At 46.4% G+C, this 17,122-nt stretch overlaps 2 protein-coding genes and 1 pseudogene across 10 annotated transcripts in view; 1 reads left to right on the plus strand and 2 right to left on the minus strand.

The window, feature by feature from the left end:
• Positions 1 to 9,415, minus strand: part of ZDHHC14 (zinc finger DHHC-type palmitoyltransferase 14) — a 276,013-nt gene extending 266,598 nt beyond the window's left edge. For 7 of the 9 annotated variants that reach the window (XM_045080132.1, XM_004770891.3, XM_004770889.3 and 4 more), the window contains exon 1: positions 9,070 to 9,415. In XM_045080132.1, coding sequence (XP_044936067.1) covers positions 9,070 to 9,314 — 245 coding nt within the window. In that variant the 5' untranslated portion in view covers positions 9,315 to 9,415. The remainder of the gene's footprint in view (positions 1 to 9,069) is intronic. The other 2 variants (XM_045080128.1, XM_045080131.1) reach the window with 2 other exon arrangements.
• A 1,250-nt stretch (positions 9,416 to 10,665) lies between these two features.
• LOC106003611 (translation initiation factor IF-2-like) lies at positions 10,666 to 14,214 on the plus strand (the record flags this gene model as incomplete). The annotated part of the gene is given in 1 exon segment (XM_013044928.2): positions 10,666 to 14,214. A coding segment is annotated over 1 exon segment (942 nt), but the record flags the coding sequence as incomplete, so codon positions are not given.
• A 1,107-nt stretch (positions 14,215 to 15,321) lies between these two features.
• LOC101686625 lies at positions 15,322 to 16,243 on the minus strand (annotated as a pseudogene).
• Positions 16,244 to 17,122: the final 879 nt, after the last annotated feature.

The following is a 17,122-nucleotide window of genomic DNA, read 5'->3' on the forward strand; positions in this document are numbered from 1 at the left end:
ACAATATCTGACATGCGATCAAAAATTATGAGACACACAAAGAAGAGAGAAAATACAACCCACAGGCAAGAGAAGAAATAGCCAAAAGAAGTAGACCCAGAAATGATACAGCTGTTGGAATCATTAGGCTGGGAGTTTAAAATAACTACGGGGCACCAGGATGGCTCGGTCGTTAAGTGCCTGCCTTCAGCTCAGGTCATGGTCCCAGGGTCCTGGGATCAAGCCCTGCATCAGGCTACCTGCTCAGCAGGAAGACTGCTTCTCCCTCTCCCACTCCCCCTGCTTGTGTTCCCTCTCTCACTGTCTCTGTCAAATAAATAAATAAAATCTTTAAAAAATAATAAAATAATAAAATAAAAAAACTACAAGAAAATATGTTAAGGGATCCAGAGGAAAATATGGACATGAATGGATGGAGAATTTCAGAAGAATAGAAATTATTGTTTTAATTATATAAAAAGCTGTTTTTTAAATGTAGAAATGCTCAAAATTTTTAAAAAATTTCACAGATTTTTTTAAAAAGATTTTATTTATTTATTCATGAGAGACAGAGAGAGAGAGAGAGAGGCGGAGGGAGAAGCAGGCTTCCCAATGAGGAGGGAGCCCAATGTGGAACTCAATCCCAGGACCCTGCAATCATGCCTAGAGCCAAAGGCAGAGGCTTAACCATCTGAGCCACCCAGGTGCCTGACATCATAGATGTTTTAACACAGCAGAAGTAAGAATCACTAAATATAAAGTCAGACCAAGAGGAATTATTGAAATTGAAGCATATGCACACACATACACACATATACACACATAGAGTATTAAAAAAATGGGACAAGAGACAGAGAAAAGAAATAACTGAAGAAATAATGGATGAAGAAGCTCTAAAACTGATGAAAGATATCAACCCACAGATCCCAGAAGTCTTAGCAAACCCTGAGTCATGTAAGTAGAAAGAAAACTACACCTGGGCATGTTGTAGTTCAGCTGTTAAAAACAAAAGATAAACAGAAAAATCAACTGGGGAAAAACTCACCTATCATGCCACAGGGGAAAATGCTAAAAAAAAAAAAAAAAAATTAACTTCTCATCAGAAACAAGAGAACAGAAGACAATGGGCCATTATCCTATCCAGTGAAAATATCTTCTATCTTTTAAAAAATGAAGGCAACCATTTTCAGAAAAAGCAAAATCTAAAAGAACTTGTCACCAGCAGACCTGCATCAAGAAATGCTAAAAGTACTTTTGCCAAAGCGAAATGATAGAGATGGAAGAAATAAATAGTACTAGAAATAGTAAATATGTAAATATAAATATAAAATCTCATTTAAAATAGTCTCTATTTTATACATGTATAAATGTATTATTTTAGCTTTTACATATGGGCATATATTTTACTTTAAATTATCTTTGTTTCATATAGATATATGTATTTATGTTTCTCTTACATACTATTGATAGTTTTAAAGCAGTAACATTAATGGGTTGATAGCACACACACAGTATATAATATATGACAACAGAGTTATAAAGGGTAGGAGAAGTAAGTAGAATTATAATGTTTTAGTTTTTCTACATTATTTGTGAAATATAGTATCACTATTTGGAGGTAGACTATCACAGGGTAAAGATGCATATTCTGATCTCTTAAATAACTATTAAAAAAATACAAAGAAATAGTTTAAATATTTTTTAAAAAATAAAATGGTATATTAAAAATATGCAGTTCATCTAAATGAAGGTAGAAGGAGAAATGAGAAATAATATATATTAGATAAGCACAAAACAAATACCAAGATCATAAACTTAAATGTAGTAAAATTTAAATATGGACTGTTGTAGCCACATTAAATTTACTGAAATTGATATTATCATAGCTGACTCTTGAACAAAACGGGTTTGGATGCCAGCCCCACTCCACCCCCACTCCATCAGTTGAAAATTGGTGTATAACTTTCAACACCTTCAAAATCTTTAACTACTAATAGCCTACTGACCAGCAGCCTTACAGATAAAATAAATAGTCCAAATACATATTTTGTATGTTACATGTATTACACACTGTATTCCCACAATAAAGTAAGCTAGAAAAAAGAAAATGTTATCAAGGAAACCATAAGGAGGGTGCCGGGGTGGCTCAGTCATTAAGCATTTGTCTTTGGTCATGATCCCAGAGTCCTGGGATCAAGTCCGACATCAGGTTCCCCACTCTGCAGGAAAACTGCTTTTCCCTCTCCCACTCCCCTGTTTGTGTTCCCTGTGTTCCCTCTCTCGCTGTGTCTCTCTCTGTCAAATAAATAAAATCTTGAAAAAAAGAAAGAAAGAAAGAAAGAGGGGCACCTGGGGGCTCAGTGGGTTAAGCCTCTGCCTTTGGCTCAGGTCCTGATCTCAGGGTCCTGGGATCGAGCCCCACATTGGGTTCTCTGCTCAGTGGGGATCCTGCTTCCCCCTCTCTCTCTGCCTGCTTCTCTGCCTACTTGTGATCTCTGTCTGTCAAATAAAGAAATAAAATCTTTAAAAAAAAAAAAAACAAGGAAGAAAACCATAAGGAAGAGCAAATACATTCACAGTACTGTACTATGAAAAAAATCCATACTTAAATGGACCCACACAGCTCACACTTGTATTGTTCAAGGTTTAATGATACAGTGCTTACATAAGAGAATGTCTTCTTCTTAAGAATTAAATGCTGAAAATTTTGGATATAAAAGGACATGGTGTCTGCAGTTTACTCTTTGACAGTCCAGACAGAGGGAGGGAAAGGGACAGAGATGGAGGCTGGGGTTGTTTGTTGTGGGGTTTTTTTTGTTTCTACAAAAGATTCCTTTACTTCTTTATATATATAAGAATGTTTTCTTTATATTTTTTATATAGAAACAATCTACTGTTTGGGAATGCATACATTAAGAAACCTAGAGGGAAGGGGCACCTGGGTGGCTCAGTGGGTTAAGCCTCTGCCTTCGGTTCAGGTCATGATCTCAGGGTTCTGGGATCGAGCCCCGCATTGGGGTCTCTGCTCAGCGGGGAACCTGTTTCCTCCTCTCTCTCTGCCTGCCTCTCTGCCTACTTGTGATCTCTGTCAAAAAAATAAATAAAATCTTTAAGAAAAAAAAAAAAAAGAAGAAGAAGAAACCTAGAGGGAAAAGAGGCAAACATTAATAATTGCTGAACACAAGTGTTGAAGATCTCAGGGAGGGGCAGGGAGATGGATCAGAGCTGAAACCCAGAGGGTGTGAGTAGACTCAAAGCCCCCATATCCAGGTAGTTCCGGAGTTGAGTGGTAGCTCCACAGGCACTCTTTACAGTAGTTTATTTCCAAACTTGCATGTCTGGTACACAGACTCTTCTGCATGAGTCTAATATTACGTTTGGGTTTCTTTTTTTTTTTTTTTTTTTTACATTTTTTAAAGGGCAGAAATTGAGGAGGTAGATCATCCAGTTTATAAAAATTAGTATGAATTGGGACCAACTTTTATATTTACTAAAGAACTAAACAAAAGCATTAAGATGGTCCCCAGCCTTTATCTGAGCCCATTTTTTTTTATCAGATCCAAATTCCTGGATATAACTTATTAGAAGTATCTGTTGACTACCAGTGTTTTCCCTTTCCCAACAACCTCAGCTGTGAAGAAATGAACACACTTCATTAAAACACTTAATTTAAATTCTCTTGCTAAGACAGAGCAACTCTGCAATGAATAAATTACGTGCAACATTGCTCTGCAAAGGAAAAATCTTCAGGTTATGTAGATATGACCCATTAAATAATTGAGCATCATTACCTATTTCAGGCACCCACAGGCATCCTTTCTGTATAACTTGGTATCACTTCCCATTAGCTGAGAGTCAACAGAATCCTTAAGAGTTTTATTAAATAAATTCAAGTATCCAAAGTCAAGAACCCATCAAATGTGAAATTATTCCAGGTACTGGTGGTAGTTGGGTAACATTCTTATATATCACAGAGTACTTCATATGCTTAAAGCATTTAGTTAAAAAATAAATAAAAATTTGAAAGAAGTCTTAGTTAGCCAAGTGAACATCTCAACTCTATCACTGGTTTCTCAGTAACTAAGAAAACCTTTTATTTCCTCTGCTTCAATTAACACACTTGAAAGGGGATGAGACCTGATTCTAAAATCAGAAGAATTACATCTAATAATCAAAGCTTTTAAGGGAAATGTGCTCTAGAAGGCTCTATTAATTATAAATTTTATTAATGTTGACCGCTTTCCAAGATGAAAAACTAAAGCACAAGGAAGTTATCTTTTCAGAGTGTTTCCATATTGCCATTATTCTATAAACTACAAATATTCACAGAGAGCCTGCGATGTAACAGATACTGCTTTAGGTACTGGAGCACAACGGTGAGCAAAACTAACGCATTCCCTAAGCTCATGAAATATACATGTGTTGATCTCGCACACAAATGAATGGGTTAGTGCCCTCAAGTCAAGAGGTCAATAATAAGGTTACATGGTTAATAGGAAATGTTGAGGGTAACATCCTGATGGTCATCCACTATCATGTACCATTATGCCCTCTCACTGTTCTATGATGCATCCCTTGACCAGCATCTGGCTAGAAGACAGGACACCTCCCCGAGGTTTTCTTGATGGGGGAAAACTTGATGCAGTTCTGAATAGGACAGTTGAGAAAAGAGAGGGTCCTTCTATGTTATAAGGGTAGCATCTTCTACTAAATAATAAAGGATTTCCAATCTATAAGGGAGAAATTATTATTAGAAATAGCACCTTTGTTTATGGGGGACAGGCCCTTGTTCCATCTTCAAAGCAAACATCACCCCATGACCAATTAGTCATCAAGTATTTCAGAGGGGATCGGCCAAGGAAAGAAGGAGGGGGAGGAGGAAGAAGAAACAAAGGGAAGGAGGGTCGGAGAAAAGGGGAGGGAGAGGAGGAGAAGGAAACATTTTTAAAAAAATCAGTGTACTTCTAGTGATGAGAAATTTAAGAAAGCATCCACATTCCCAAGGGTTTCCGCCCCAGTCACACCTCTGAACTGTCTGTGACCACAGCATGGAACTGGGAGACCATCGAGTCCATGATCAGGATGGGCTTCCCCACACCTCACAGAAGCTCCTGGCCTCCTGGTTCATTTCCTTCTTGGATCGGAGACTATGACCAAGATGAGACCAAAGACTTTTTCTTTTCAAAATTTCACACCGAAACAAGAGCAGGCTGTAAGTATGTGTATGACAGAGAAGAAGAGACACAGAAATTGATCAAGCTCACCGATCTTCTCCAATTGTGCTTCTGAGGACGTGAGAACGAGGACATCGCTGTGAGGCTCAGATGAACCAGGCCCTCAGTAACTGCGAAGAGCGGTGACAAGTGTGGACAGCGCTGTGAGCAGCTTCCTTCCATCCCGAATACGGCTAACAAAATGCTAGCACTCTCTATCAGTACATATCAGTACATATGCTGAAAACAAGGTACCCCAAAATACACAGCCCCACCCTACTTGCAAACAAGCAGAGTTGCATCGTGTAGCTTCCAGTAGCTTTTTTTCCTGTCTTCATGGTGCTAAGATGGTAGGTCTGAAAATGGAAATGAAATCCAGTCCCGGCTTCTTGGAGGCCTTCTCAGTGCTCCCACTCAGGTCTGGACAAGGGGAGGCGGGGTCCCAGACCTCTTGCCGGGAATCCCACTCCGAAGGGGCAAGAGTGAAGCCACATCTCAGACTCATACAAAGGTCTTTATTTCAACTGCAAACTACACAGTTCCACATTTTTTTTTTCCAGCCCAACATGCTATCACTGTTATACAATTAATCCACTTACTCCCTACTTCAAAGGCTCTCAGAAAAGGGAGTCCTGGGGAAGCTACTTCTAAGGTTTGCGCTAATGATATGTGCTATTCATTGAGTATTGACTATGTATGAGACACGGCACTAACTATACTTTTTAATCCAATCTTCGTAACACTTTAAGGTAGTTATTATTAATCCCATTTAACAGACTGGGAAACCGAGGCTTAGAAAAGTCACATTATGTGCCCAGGGTTATATTTCTGGTTAGACTCTTGGGATCTGTCCTTCCAAAGTCCATACCTTTAAGCACCAATCTATGCTTGGAGGGAGGGCAGCACTGGGGGGCAGAAAAGGCACTGGCTTTGCAGTCAGAAGCCCTGCCACTAGTTAGTGTGTGACCCTTGGTTATTTCACTTCTCTCTGCCTCTGTCACTTCACCTGCCATGGGGGAACAGTCATTCCCGCCCTGCCGTTTGCCCAGGGTCAGAGGCAGTATCAACACCTGTTGCTCTGCTCTAATAAGTAAGTCCCTTTCTCTTGCACGAACTTCCTTGTCCTCTGTTCAAGGTTGGGACTGAGAGGAAGGGCAGGTGAAGAGTTGCAGGAAAAGGAGGTCCGAAGCTAAGCCCTGTGACTTCCTTTCAAATGTTGTACTCACCCATGGGGAAACATGGACTCTAATATTTGAACACGAACTCTACTAATATTAAAATTATCTAGACATGAAATTAATCCAAGTAGGCAAACACATAGTATGTGCTCAATAAATAAGTAAAGAACAGGCAGAAGGAAAGCAGGCAGTGAGCAGACAAAACTGGCACTTTCTCTTGATCTCTTTTAGGCTGTTGGCATTTCATATCCTATGCATGCTTCTAATTGAACTAACTGCTTCTCTGAGTCTATCAGATTAATTTGGCCGAAGTCATTTAATTTCACTTTGTCATTAGCAATGATAAAGAACTTAAAAGCAACACAGTGACAATATTCTTAGCCAAACCATTATATTCTATAGTTTGAACAGCCCTGTGGTTTTTCCCAACTGAGGCATCAGGCCAGGACTGGCCTATTTTCTTGAAATTTCAAATTGCCTAATTGAAGCAACACTCACGGAGACCAAACACACACACACACACACAAAGAGCTTATCTAAAACTGAAGCTACCAATGGTAGCTAATAAAATCCCAGCACACGTGTTTATCCCTCCAGCCATTGGTTAGCACAATGCCGATGCAGAGAAGGATCCCTAACAACCCACCAGTGAGGACTTTGGGGAAGTCTTGGAAGAAACATACACAGAGCTTAAGAGGCACAAATGAATTTATGATGGTTTGCACGAAGGAGTATTTGAATAAAGAAAATAGCAGTAAGTACCACTAGAGGGGATCTCCAACCATCCAGTGGGGGTCTGGGTGTACACAAAAAATGAAACATTCATCATCCCGGATGAAACACACCTGTGGCTGAAGCTCACAAAACTAACCCGTTTTCCCCCACTCTTAAAATGGCTAAAAAGAGAGCAAAAATGCCAATACAGATCAGTTCAAAACTTTTTTAACATTAGGAACATAGTGAAGCCTATCTATCTAGAAGGCCACCTGTCATAGAAGCCACCATTAGAAGCATGGCATCTGTGTTCAATCACATGGCATCCTCACCTCGGGGCCTGAACCTATCATGACTCAGACCCTGGTCTGTAAGGACGAGTGGCTGCCTCTGGAAGGGGACAAGGCGAGCAACACAGGAGGGAAAGAACATTTCTCTTGCCATTGCCAAAGCTGTTTCACACCCTCCCTCTCCCATCCCCAAGGCCCTCAACAGGCTCCACCCTAGTTGCAAATGTGCCCCAAAGTTAAATTTCTGGAAGAGACCTGGGAAATGTACCTAGTCAGAAAGGAAGGGGCTGTGTGTGAGGCCTGGGGGCACTGCATGGCTTACCTCTGAGATATCTCTCCTCACCTGCTCTAACTCAATCCTGTTCATCATAGCACAATGTTCAGACGCAAAATGTTTCCCCTCAGAGTCAGAGGGCTTTACAAGAAAGGTATTACACTGTCAAGAGATCATTCATTTCTGACTGACACAGCATTTGGAATACCAAACCCTGGGCGCAAAATAAGAGCCTATTAAGACTTACCAGAGACAAAAGTAAATAAACACAAAGGTTTAATTAACCCTATGCAACAGAAGATGGAGACTGAATGGGTACCATGCCCCATAATAAGCAGGATATGGAACACGCAAAAAAAAACCCAATAAATGTATTCTGGGGGTGGGAGAGTGTAGTGGGGGAGTGGCCACAACTTTGATCAGACATAGGATACCAGCAATTACATAAGAAGCTACATTGCAAATGTTGGACCTAATAAAAGCAATTGAAATTGATTCTGGAATGTGGTTAAAGGACTTTATCTAACCTATTCATAAATAAAAAGATCTTTCATTAGTTGGCAGGAGGACAGTTGCTACTGGCCAACTTGATTTTCCTGAAAACGGCGAAGACTTGCATGTGCTTTTCTTCAAATAAAAGCCCCAAAGTCCCAAAGTACTGGTTCCGGAAACAGAAGTTACCACGCAGTGTCATACTTTTCCTGAACAGACTGAGAAAGTTTCCTCTCACCTGTTCCCCCAACACTGGGGGAGGGGGGAGGGGAAAGTGTGTATTTTCAACGTTTTTTATTGAAATTTTTTTTAAAAGCAAAGAGTTTGGAAAGCTCACGGTAAATCAGAAATTGTTGATCAAGAGTGACCATTTAAGGAGAACAAAAAATGAAAATATCCTTCCAGGCTACATCGGGTGGCCTACACTTGGAACCCTGAAATAACCAAGATTCTTCACTCTGTAGTTAAGGTACCTATAAGACTTAGTAAATGAGATTAACAAAATGCCCTATGCTGGTGAGGAAGGAGTCATTGCATTTACCCCTGACTGCCTGAGCAGTCAGCCTCATCCTCCCTTCGCACACAAGGCTACATCTGGGCTGGCTTGCTCGTCTCCAAACTCAGCCGAGACAGCACCAAGAATCAGTCACCTGAGAGGTGCCACCCAACCCCTGGGAGCACCGAGGCCGGCACACCTTCCCGGCGTGCCCTCTCCCCTCTCCCCTCCCAGAGCCCGACCCAGGGCTGCCTGATCTCTGGGGACCAAAGAGCAAACGGACCTCCCGAAGAAAGAGAGGGAGAAGTGGGTTTGCATTATATAACAGTGTACAGCAAATAAGGCTTCTAGAAAACGAAAGTAGCGGAAGGAGGGGCAGGGGTCGGGGGAGGCGAGGGGAGCGGGGCGTCGCGGAGCTTCCGCAGCCACTTACTCGAAGGCGAAGAAGAGTCCGCTAGTGACCAGGATGAGGACGAGCGTCAGGTAGAAGACGCCCGTCTGCCGGGCCATCATGATCCTGCCGTTGCAGAAGAACTTGTTTCTTCCCGGGAAAACCTCCCATTTCCTCCGGGCCGCGATTTTCTTCTTCTTGTGGGGCGACTCCATGGGGGAGGAGCTGTGGGTGCTGATCTGACTGTACTCGCAGTCTTTCATGGGCCCGCCGCCGCCGGGAGGCATCCACGAGGGCAGCCGGCGGGGGGCGCACGCCCCCAAAAGCCCCCCGGCCGCGCGGGCCCCGCCGAGCCACGACCGCCGCCGGCCGCCCGGCCGCCCCCCGAGCCGCGGCGCCGCGACCCCTACGCCGGCTCCCGGCTCGGCGACAACTTTGCCGAGGACACCCAGGTTAACCCTTGCGGGAGCCCAGCTGTCATAGCCGGGTCCCCCTCCGGGAGGGACGGTGCTCGCTTGCAGCCCGCGGCGGCGGTCCTCAGTCGCTTCCAGCCCGCGTACCGGGGCTCCGGGGCCCCGCGGGGCGCGAGGGGCCGCCCGGCCGGTCCCCGGCTCGCCGCGCGCCCGCCCCCTCGCACCGCCGCTCGCTCGGCCCCGCCGCCCCCGGCCCGCCGGCCGCGCCTCGGCTCCGGCCCGTCGACCCCCGAGCGCTGCGCCCCGAGGGGACACGAGGCGGCGGCCCCGGCGCCGGCTTCCTCGGGAGCCACTTCGGCGCCGCGGCCAGGTTTATTCCAATCCTTCCTCCCGGCGGCGGATCCTCCCCAGGAGAGAGCGATGGAAACTGGGAGGCCGCTCGCGGCACCGGCAACCCCTCCCAGGGGTGGGTGGGGAAACCGAGCACGTTCTTCTGTCAGGAGCGGGCTCGGCGACAGCCCGGGCGCTGCTCGCTTGGCGACCCCGCGCCGGCGCGCCTGGCAGCCGAGTCCAGACCGCGGGCCCCGCGCGGGGCTGCCGCGGCCGCCCGGGCAGAGGGTCGCGGCGGCGGCTGGTGGGCTGCACGGCCAGCGGATCCCTGGCTCCCTCCTGCCCCATAGGGGCCGGGCGGGGCGCGAGGAGGACCGCGGGGGCGGGGGCGGGGGGGGGCGGCGGAGCGCGTCTCGCGGCCGCGGGGCGAGCGCCACAGACACTTGTTTGCAAGGCTCAGCTCCGGCGCGCGCGCGGTGCTCGGAGCGGGTCCGCCTCCTCCCAACCGGGTGGGCGGCGGCCCTCGCCGAGCCAGCCCGGCTCCTCCTCCCGCTCCTCCTTTTCGCCCGCGGAGCCCTGCACCGGCCCCGCGGGGTCCCCGCCCCAGGCCCCTCGGGCGGGCCGGGCGCCGTCCCCTCCACTACCCGGGGGAAGGCGCTGGGCTCCCCGCCGGCATCGCTCGCGGACGGCTCGGGTCGGTGCCCGCTGGCCGGGGCGCGCACTCGCCCGCAGACTCGGGCCGCCGCCTCCCGGCTTCTCCGGTTTATTCCCGGCCGCCGCTGCCGCTTCGGCGCGCGCGCACACACACACTCACACACACACATTCACGCTGCTACACGTAAAGCCCTTCTTGCCGCTCCCGGGGACCTGAGGAACCCGCGCGGAGAGGTGACCCTCCCCGGGCCTGCCCCGGCTCGTCCTCTTCCAACCCCCAGCGGGGCGCGTGGTCGACTTGCGGGGAGCTCTAGGGCTGCCCGGGAGTGGGCAGGGGTGCCCGGCGACGGGATGGGGAGAGGGGGTACGGGGCAGGCCTGAGTCTGGGAGGAGGGCTGCGGGCCGGGGTCTCGGGGCCCGAACGTTTCCCAGGTTTCCCGCGGGGAGAGCGGAGCGGTCTGGGTCCCCTCCGGCCCCGGATCCCTGCCTCTATCCCGGAGGACAAGCCCGTGGCGGCCAGGCTCTGCGGAGGTTGCTGCCTCCCCAGCCCTTTCTCACTTCTCGGACACGGGCGCTCGCGATTTACTCGCTTTATTGCTCCCTTTTCTCCTGCGAGCGCCCAGGGCAGCAGAGGGACCGACCGATCTCCTCTAGAGCCCGCGACTCCCCTGCCCGCCCCGCCCCACCGTCCCGGCCGATCCGCCCGTGCGCTCGCGCGCTCGCTGGGTTTGCGGCGGGGCCGGAGCCCTCGCGTGGTGGGAACAACCAGTGGGCAGCGGAAAGCAAAGGCGCCCGGGCGGGGACGCTCGGTTTTCCGAGCCCCACTTTCCTTTCGCCGCCCACTGGGATGTGTAGTTCTTCCTCTCGCCCACTGGCTCCGAGAGGAAATACGATTTAGGGACCAAAAAACTACAAATCCCTGCATCCCCCGCGACGAAAGCGGGAGAGGCGCGGTGCGGGGCGTTCTGGTGCTCGGAGACTGGAGATGCGAACTAACAAAGGGAATGGTTGGGGGCGGCTGTGGCTTCCCGGGGCTGGGTACTTTACACGTTACACACATTCTTTATCTGATCTTTGCTGCAACGCTGCGAGGCACTACTGTGTGCAGTTTAGAGAACGCTCTACTTGCCAGAGATCTCAGAGTGCCCCTGTGGTGGAGATGAGATTGAACCCAGAGCCCTGAGAATTTCCTTTTTTAAAAAGCGCTGCCTCGGTAAGCCTTGTCAAAGGTAGAAAAGAACTGGGTGGGATCAGTTGGAAAGAACTTCCTGCAGTAAGGGAAAAGTGGTAAGGATGGCAATTATAGTGGGACATGAAGTCATAAGGAGTTATGGAAAAAGTGGAATTCACAAGGGTCCATTCCAGAGCAGGTTAGGGGTATGGGTCAGAATCGGGATTCAGTGATTTTAGGTTTTGTATGATCTATGCGCGTATGATAGGAACAATTAAGTACTTTGTGACTGCAGTATTTTAAAATGACAAAGACAACAACTAGCAAAGCTTAGACATTTCAAGTGAAAAGTCTCATATGCTTACCTGTTCTTTAGCTCATGGGATCAAGGGGATGTTATTCTTACTCAATGTATAGAACATACCTTTTCTCCCTGTGTCCAATTAGTATACTAGCTCCAACAACTATCTGGCTTTAAAAAGACTTCTATCTTGGTTCTCAGTGAAGTCTTAGTTTTTCTGGTATCACTGTTGTACTTTTAAAAAGTCCTTCTCTGTTAGAGACACTAAAGTATTTGCAAGTGCTTTAAAATACTCCAGCCCATCCATCTCCAAAACCATGACCATATTGATGAAACAATACTGGCAACCTATGGAAAATTGTTACATTGGGTGGTACATGTGAATTAGTAATGTATTGTTGCAAATTATCACAAATTAAGAAACTCAATAACAGTTTAATATCTCACACTTTTTATGGGTCAGGTGTCCAGGGACGTAGGGTCCTCTGCTTCGGGTCTTAACCTACCATCAAGGTGTTGACAAGGCTGTGTTTTATCTGGGGGCTCAGCTAGGAAAGTGTCAGCTTCCTCACTCAGGGCCTGGCAGATTTCATTTCCTTGCAGCTGTAGGATGGAAGACCCTGGCTTTTTCTGGCTGTCCACTGGAGACTGCTGTCAGCTCCTGGAGGGCACCTGGAGTTCATTGTCATGTGCCCTTTCCTAACATGGCCACTGACTTCATCAAGCCAGCATGGAGAGTCCCCAGAGTAAGTTTGTTAGCAAGATGGAATCTTATACAACATAAGTAATCACACAAGGGCGATATCAAATTGACATACTCTGTTGGTTAGAAGCAGGTTTTTGTTTGAGAAACAAGATGGAGACACGTAGAAAGTAGATAATGAATTTCTTCCTGATGCGATAAAAATAACTATCTTTTCGGAAGTATCTTCTTTATTAGGTAGAATCCTGGTTCTTGAGACATTTAGCTCACTAGATCCAGAGGACAATCCAAGGAGGCAAGGATTCTTATCAGTATTTCACAGGGGCGTAAACAAGCTCAGAGAAGTGGGGTGATGAGCCCAGGGGCTCATAGCTAGTAAGTAACCAAGTCAGGATTCTCCAGCCAGGCACGTGTGTGGGGTTCCAACCCTTTCTACTCCAGCCCACTGCACAATGAAAAGAGTATACTGTGTCTGACTAGCTGCCTGCTGAGTAGACTTTGCTCAAAGTGCGGCTGGGGGCTGTGGCCATTTGGATATGCAGAACCAAGGGGGCAAGGAACTCGAGACAGTGGGAATGGTGGGGGAAACACATGGCGATTCTAGTTGGACTAGAACTGACAAAATTCGAGAGCAAGTAGTTTACTTAGGAAAGGATTCCAGAAAACACCGGTGACAGTGAAGTGAAATAGAGGGGAAGAAGCTTCTAGAGCATGCATTATGAAGCAAGTTACCAGCACAGGGGACTGAGGCTCAGATCCTCCAGGGGGCACTGGGGAGTGGTGCAGAATCCACCTCATAGGTCCCCACTGCAGGGGGTGGGGCGCGGGGGGTTTGTGAGGAAGCTGACCTTTGCTCACCAACCTAGCAGCTGCTAGTTGAGAACTGAGAGCCTTACTCTACCTTCTTAACACCTGATCAACCCTTCTGAAGCTGATCTAGTCAGCACTGCCGTGGGCACTCAGAACACCAAGCTGGGCCTCCCTGGATTGTTGGGGATATCGTTGATTCCAGTGGGCCTTTCCCTGTTTCCACCTGACTCAGTGGGCCCACCGACAACAAGGTTCTGTTATTAACAAGATTAGAGCTTTGGTCCTTTCATCCGAGCAGCTCAAAGCATTCCGCAGACCCACCTCGGTCATTCTCAGAATTTACCTCCAGGTAGCGGAAAGGAAGAATGGTCTTAAGTATGGTTTAAGGAAAGAACATTCAGATCCAGGACATTATATATCTTATATACCTTTTGAGGTCAGGATGAAGTGCTTCCAGGGCGGTCCAGGATGAAGTGCTTCCTATGGAGGTCAAAGGGACAAGGTCCTCTAAGGAGAACTTTGAAGTCATCCCGAAAGGGCTTTCTTCCGAGAACTCTAGGATGGCAGGAAGTAACTGCTGAAACTCCTGTATTAAACAGAATTCTCCAGAAAATCAGACACCCTAATCCCTTCCAACCCAGAGGGTTGGCTCGCAATTTTTACATGTGCTCAGCACCTCTGGGAACATCAAGGGTCAAAACACATAAGATGTTTAAAGTAATAAACTTAGGGCTATAGGAAAAAAGTGGATGATGCAGAAAAAACATAATCCAAAATTTTCTTATAATAGGCAAAAACAGAGGGAGACAACCATAAAAGAGTCTTCATCTCAGGAAACAAACTGAGGGCTGCTGGAGGGGAGGGAGGTGGCGGGTGATGGACACTGGGGAGGTATGTGCTATGGTGAGAGCTGTGAATTGTGTAAGACTGATGAATCACAGACCTGTACCCCTGAAATGAATAACACATTATATGTTAATAAAAAAATATATTCTTGTAATTGCCTGCAAGTGAGCCTTGCTTGCCTTTTAACACTAAAATATATATTTTTTTTTCCGGTATTTTCATAAAAATAATGCATGTGCATTGAAAAATTTTTATTTTATTTTATTACAAAATTTTATTACAAAAAAGAAAAAAAATTATTTTTATTTTATTACAAAAAAGAAAAAATATATTGGACACAAATACACAAAATGTAAAAGTTGTTCAAATTCCCATCACCTTAAGATAGTCTTTTAACATTTTGTTAGCCATCCTTATAGAAGTCATTTTACACACGTACATCCGTATCATTTAACAAAAATGGAATCATATCCTGCATGCTATTTGCATCCTGTATGCTTTTTTTTTCAAATTGTGGTGTTTTTTTTTTCTTTCATTGCCAACCCCCACTCTTCCTTAAGTAACCACTGTTTACAATATCTATCTTTCTCCAGACTCATATCGCTATGGGCAAAGACACAGATACAGTCCGCATTCCACTTTCATCTGTTGTCCTCATAATGTTCTTTACAGTTAATTTGTCCCCGCCCAGGCTCATACATGGCGCTTTGCATGAGCTCTCTAAGAGTCTTCTTCCGGGTGGGATAGCCACATTACTTTCTGCCTTTTGTTTATTGATATTGACATTTCAGAAGAGTATAGGCCATTTATTTTTGTACAGTGTCATTCAGTTTGGGTTTGTCTGGTGTTTCTTCACGATAAAATCCAGCTGAGGACCCTCACCAGCACTCGGCTTGTGCACACAGGCAACATAGCTGAACCTGCCTCCTTCAGGCCCGGATTTGTTTGTTTGTTTGTTTGTTTTTATTTTAATAAATGTCTATTTTAATGTTTTTCACAATAGAATAAATGCTTCTCTTGATGACTGCAGATACATAAGGCTGTTTGGTAGTATCCAGAACCACCACAGGAACAGTTGTTTTCCTGATTGGTGTGTAGTCTTCAGTAATTATAAGGAATTACTTGTCTCGAACTGCTGTCAAACCAGCAGGACTGCATTTATGCATCCATCATTTTCAGGATTGTTGGTAACCTGGGCATATTTTCCCCAAATAACTTTGCCTCCTTGTGTCACAAGGCCCAACTCGCTCACGTTCACCTCAATTACAGTACCTTTGGTAATAACACCCAAAGTTGTATATAGTGGGGATGAAGGATTTTTTTTTACACCAAGTATTGGCAGGCAAAAGGTGGCTTTCAATTCAGGATGTGTTACATGGGCCTAATGAATATTTCATATTTAGGTGGTTTTCGAGTAAAGCCATCTCCAACAAAGCAGACTTTAGTAACTATTCTTTTCCATGCTTTCTTCTTTCTCTTTCCTGTTCGAATAACTTTTAATACTTCTGTTTCTCCCTGGGCTCGAACTTTGGGTAAAGGAACTTCCCATTTTCCCACTTTCTCTTTTCGTTTTTGTTTAATCATATTAGAAAGTACTTTAGCTTGAGACTGTCCCTCCCTGTCCAGTAGATATGCAGGTACTGCTCCTTGTGGAGTCTTTTCATCATTCTTTTGTTTGGTGTTTCTCTTTTCATGCATCTTGATAGTCTTTTTCATCTGTATTTTCTCAGCATGGCGCTGTTTATGGTAGAGCTTAGCTTTCAGACCAATCATCTTTTTTGCCTTCTTTGAACGTTCATGAGCCTCTCCACCTTCTTTCTTTCTCTTTTTCTCATGGTAATCCAAACGATAGCCATAGCGCTTCCGGTGTAACTCAATATATTCATTTTGTGGCATGGTGACGGCTGCAGAGCTGTGGGGTGCAGCTGTCGGGGCGCAAACAAGATCTCAGTTTTCGGATCTCCCACACCCATGAGCTAACTCCATGCAAGCCGCGACGGGAAAGAGCTGTTTGTTTTAAAGTAGGATCCATGCCCAAGGTGGGGCTTGAACTCACCACCCTGAGATCAAGAGTCCTATGCTCTACCAGCTGAGCAGCCAGGCCCCGCTCCTTGCACCCTTTTAAGAAGCACGTGGTGCTTTTAAGCACCCTTTTAAGAAGCACAGGTACTGGATAGAGCCGAAATGTGCCGCAAGCCCAGGCCAAAACTGACCCCCAAAATATAGACACTTGTTAGCCGAGAAGCCGAAGCGTATGCAGGCAGTTTTAAAGCAGCAAGAGTTATGAAGAGGGACAAAGTCTCCCAAACTCCTTTGCTAATTACTCTTAAAACATGCAATAGAATAGGGGCGCCTGGGTAGCACAGTTGGCTAAGCATCTGCTTCGGCTGGGGTCATGATCCCGGAGTCCTGGGATTGAGCCCCACGTTGGGCTCCCCGCTCAGCAGGAAGCCTACTTCTCCCTCTCCTCGGCCGCTCCCCCTGCTTATGCGCTCGCTCTCTCGCTCTCTCTCTCTCTCTCTCTCCTCTCCCTCTCTCTGTGTCAAATAAATACAAACTTAAAAAAAAAAAACAAAAAACCACCATGCAACAGAGCAGTGAGCATGATGGCGAAAGGAGAAGTTTCCTACTGGCCATGAGAAACAGGAGTTCTCAGTTCTCCGGCTCGCACGGCGACCACCACCTGCCGGAGCACAGGGGAGAGAGAAGCTCCGAGCTCTGCAAGCGGTTCCAGCGCGAGGCCAGCCCGGGTGTGCAGAGCACCTGCACCTGCCGCCGCAGCCCGTCTGCCGCTCGGGGGAGGACGAGAGTGTGACAGACACTTCTCTCAACAGAACGTGCTGCTTAGTCAGTAAGAGTTCCAGAAG

The sequence above is a fragment of the Mustela putorius genome, unplaced genomic scaffold, assembly GCF_011764305.1.
Source record: "Mustela putorius furo isolate JIRA1106 unplaced genomic scaffold, ASM1176430v1.1 tig00000450_pilon_pilon_pilon, whole genome shotgun sequence".
NCBI classification, from domain to species: domain Eukaryota; kingdom Metazoa; phylum Chordata; class Mammalia; order Carnivora; family Mustelidae; genus Mustela; species Mustela putorius.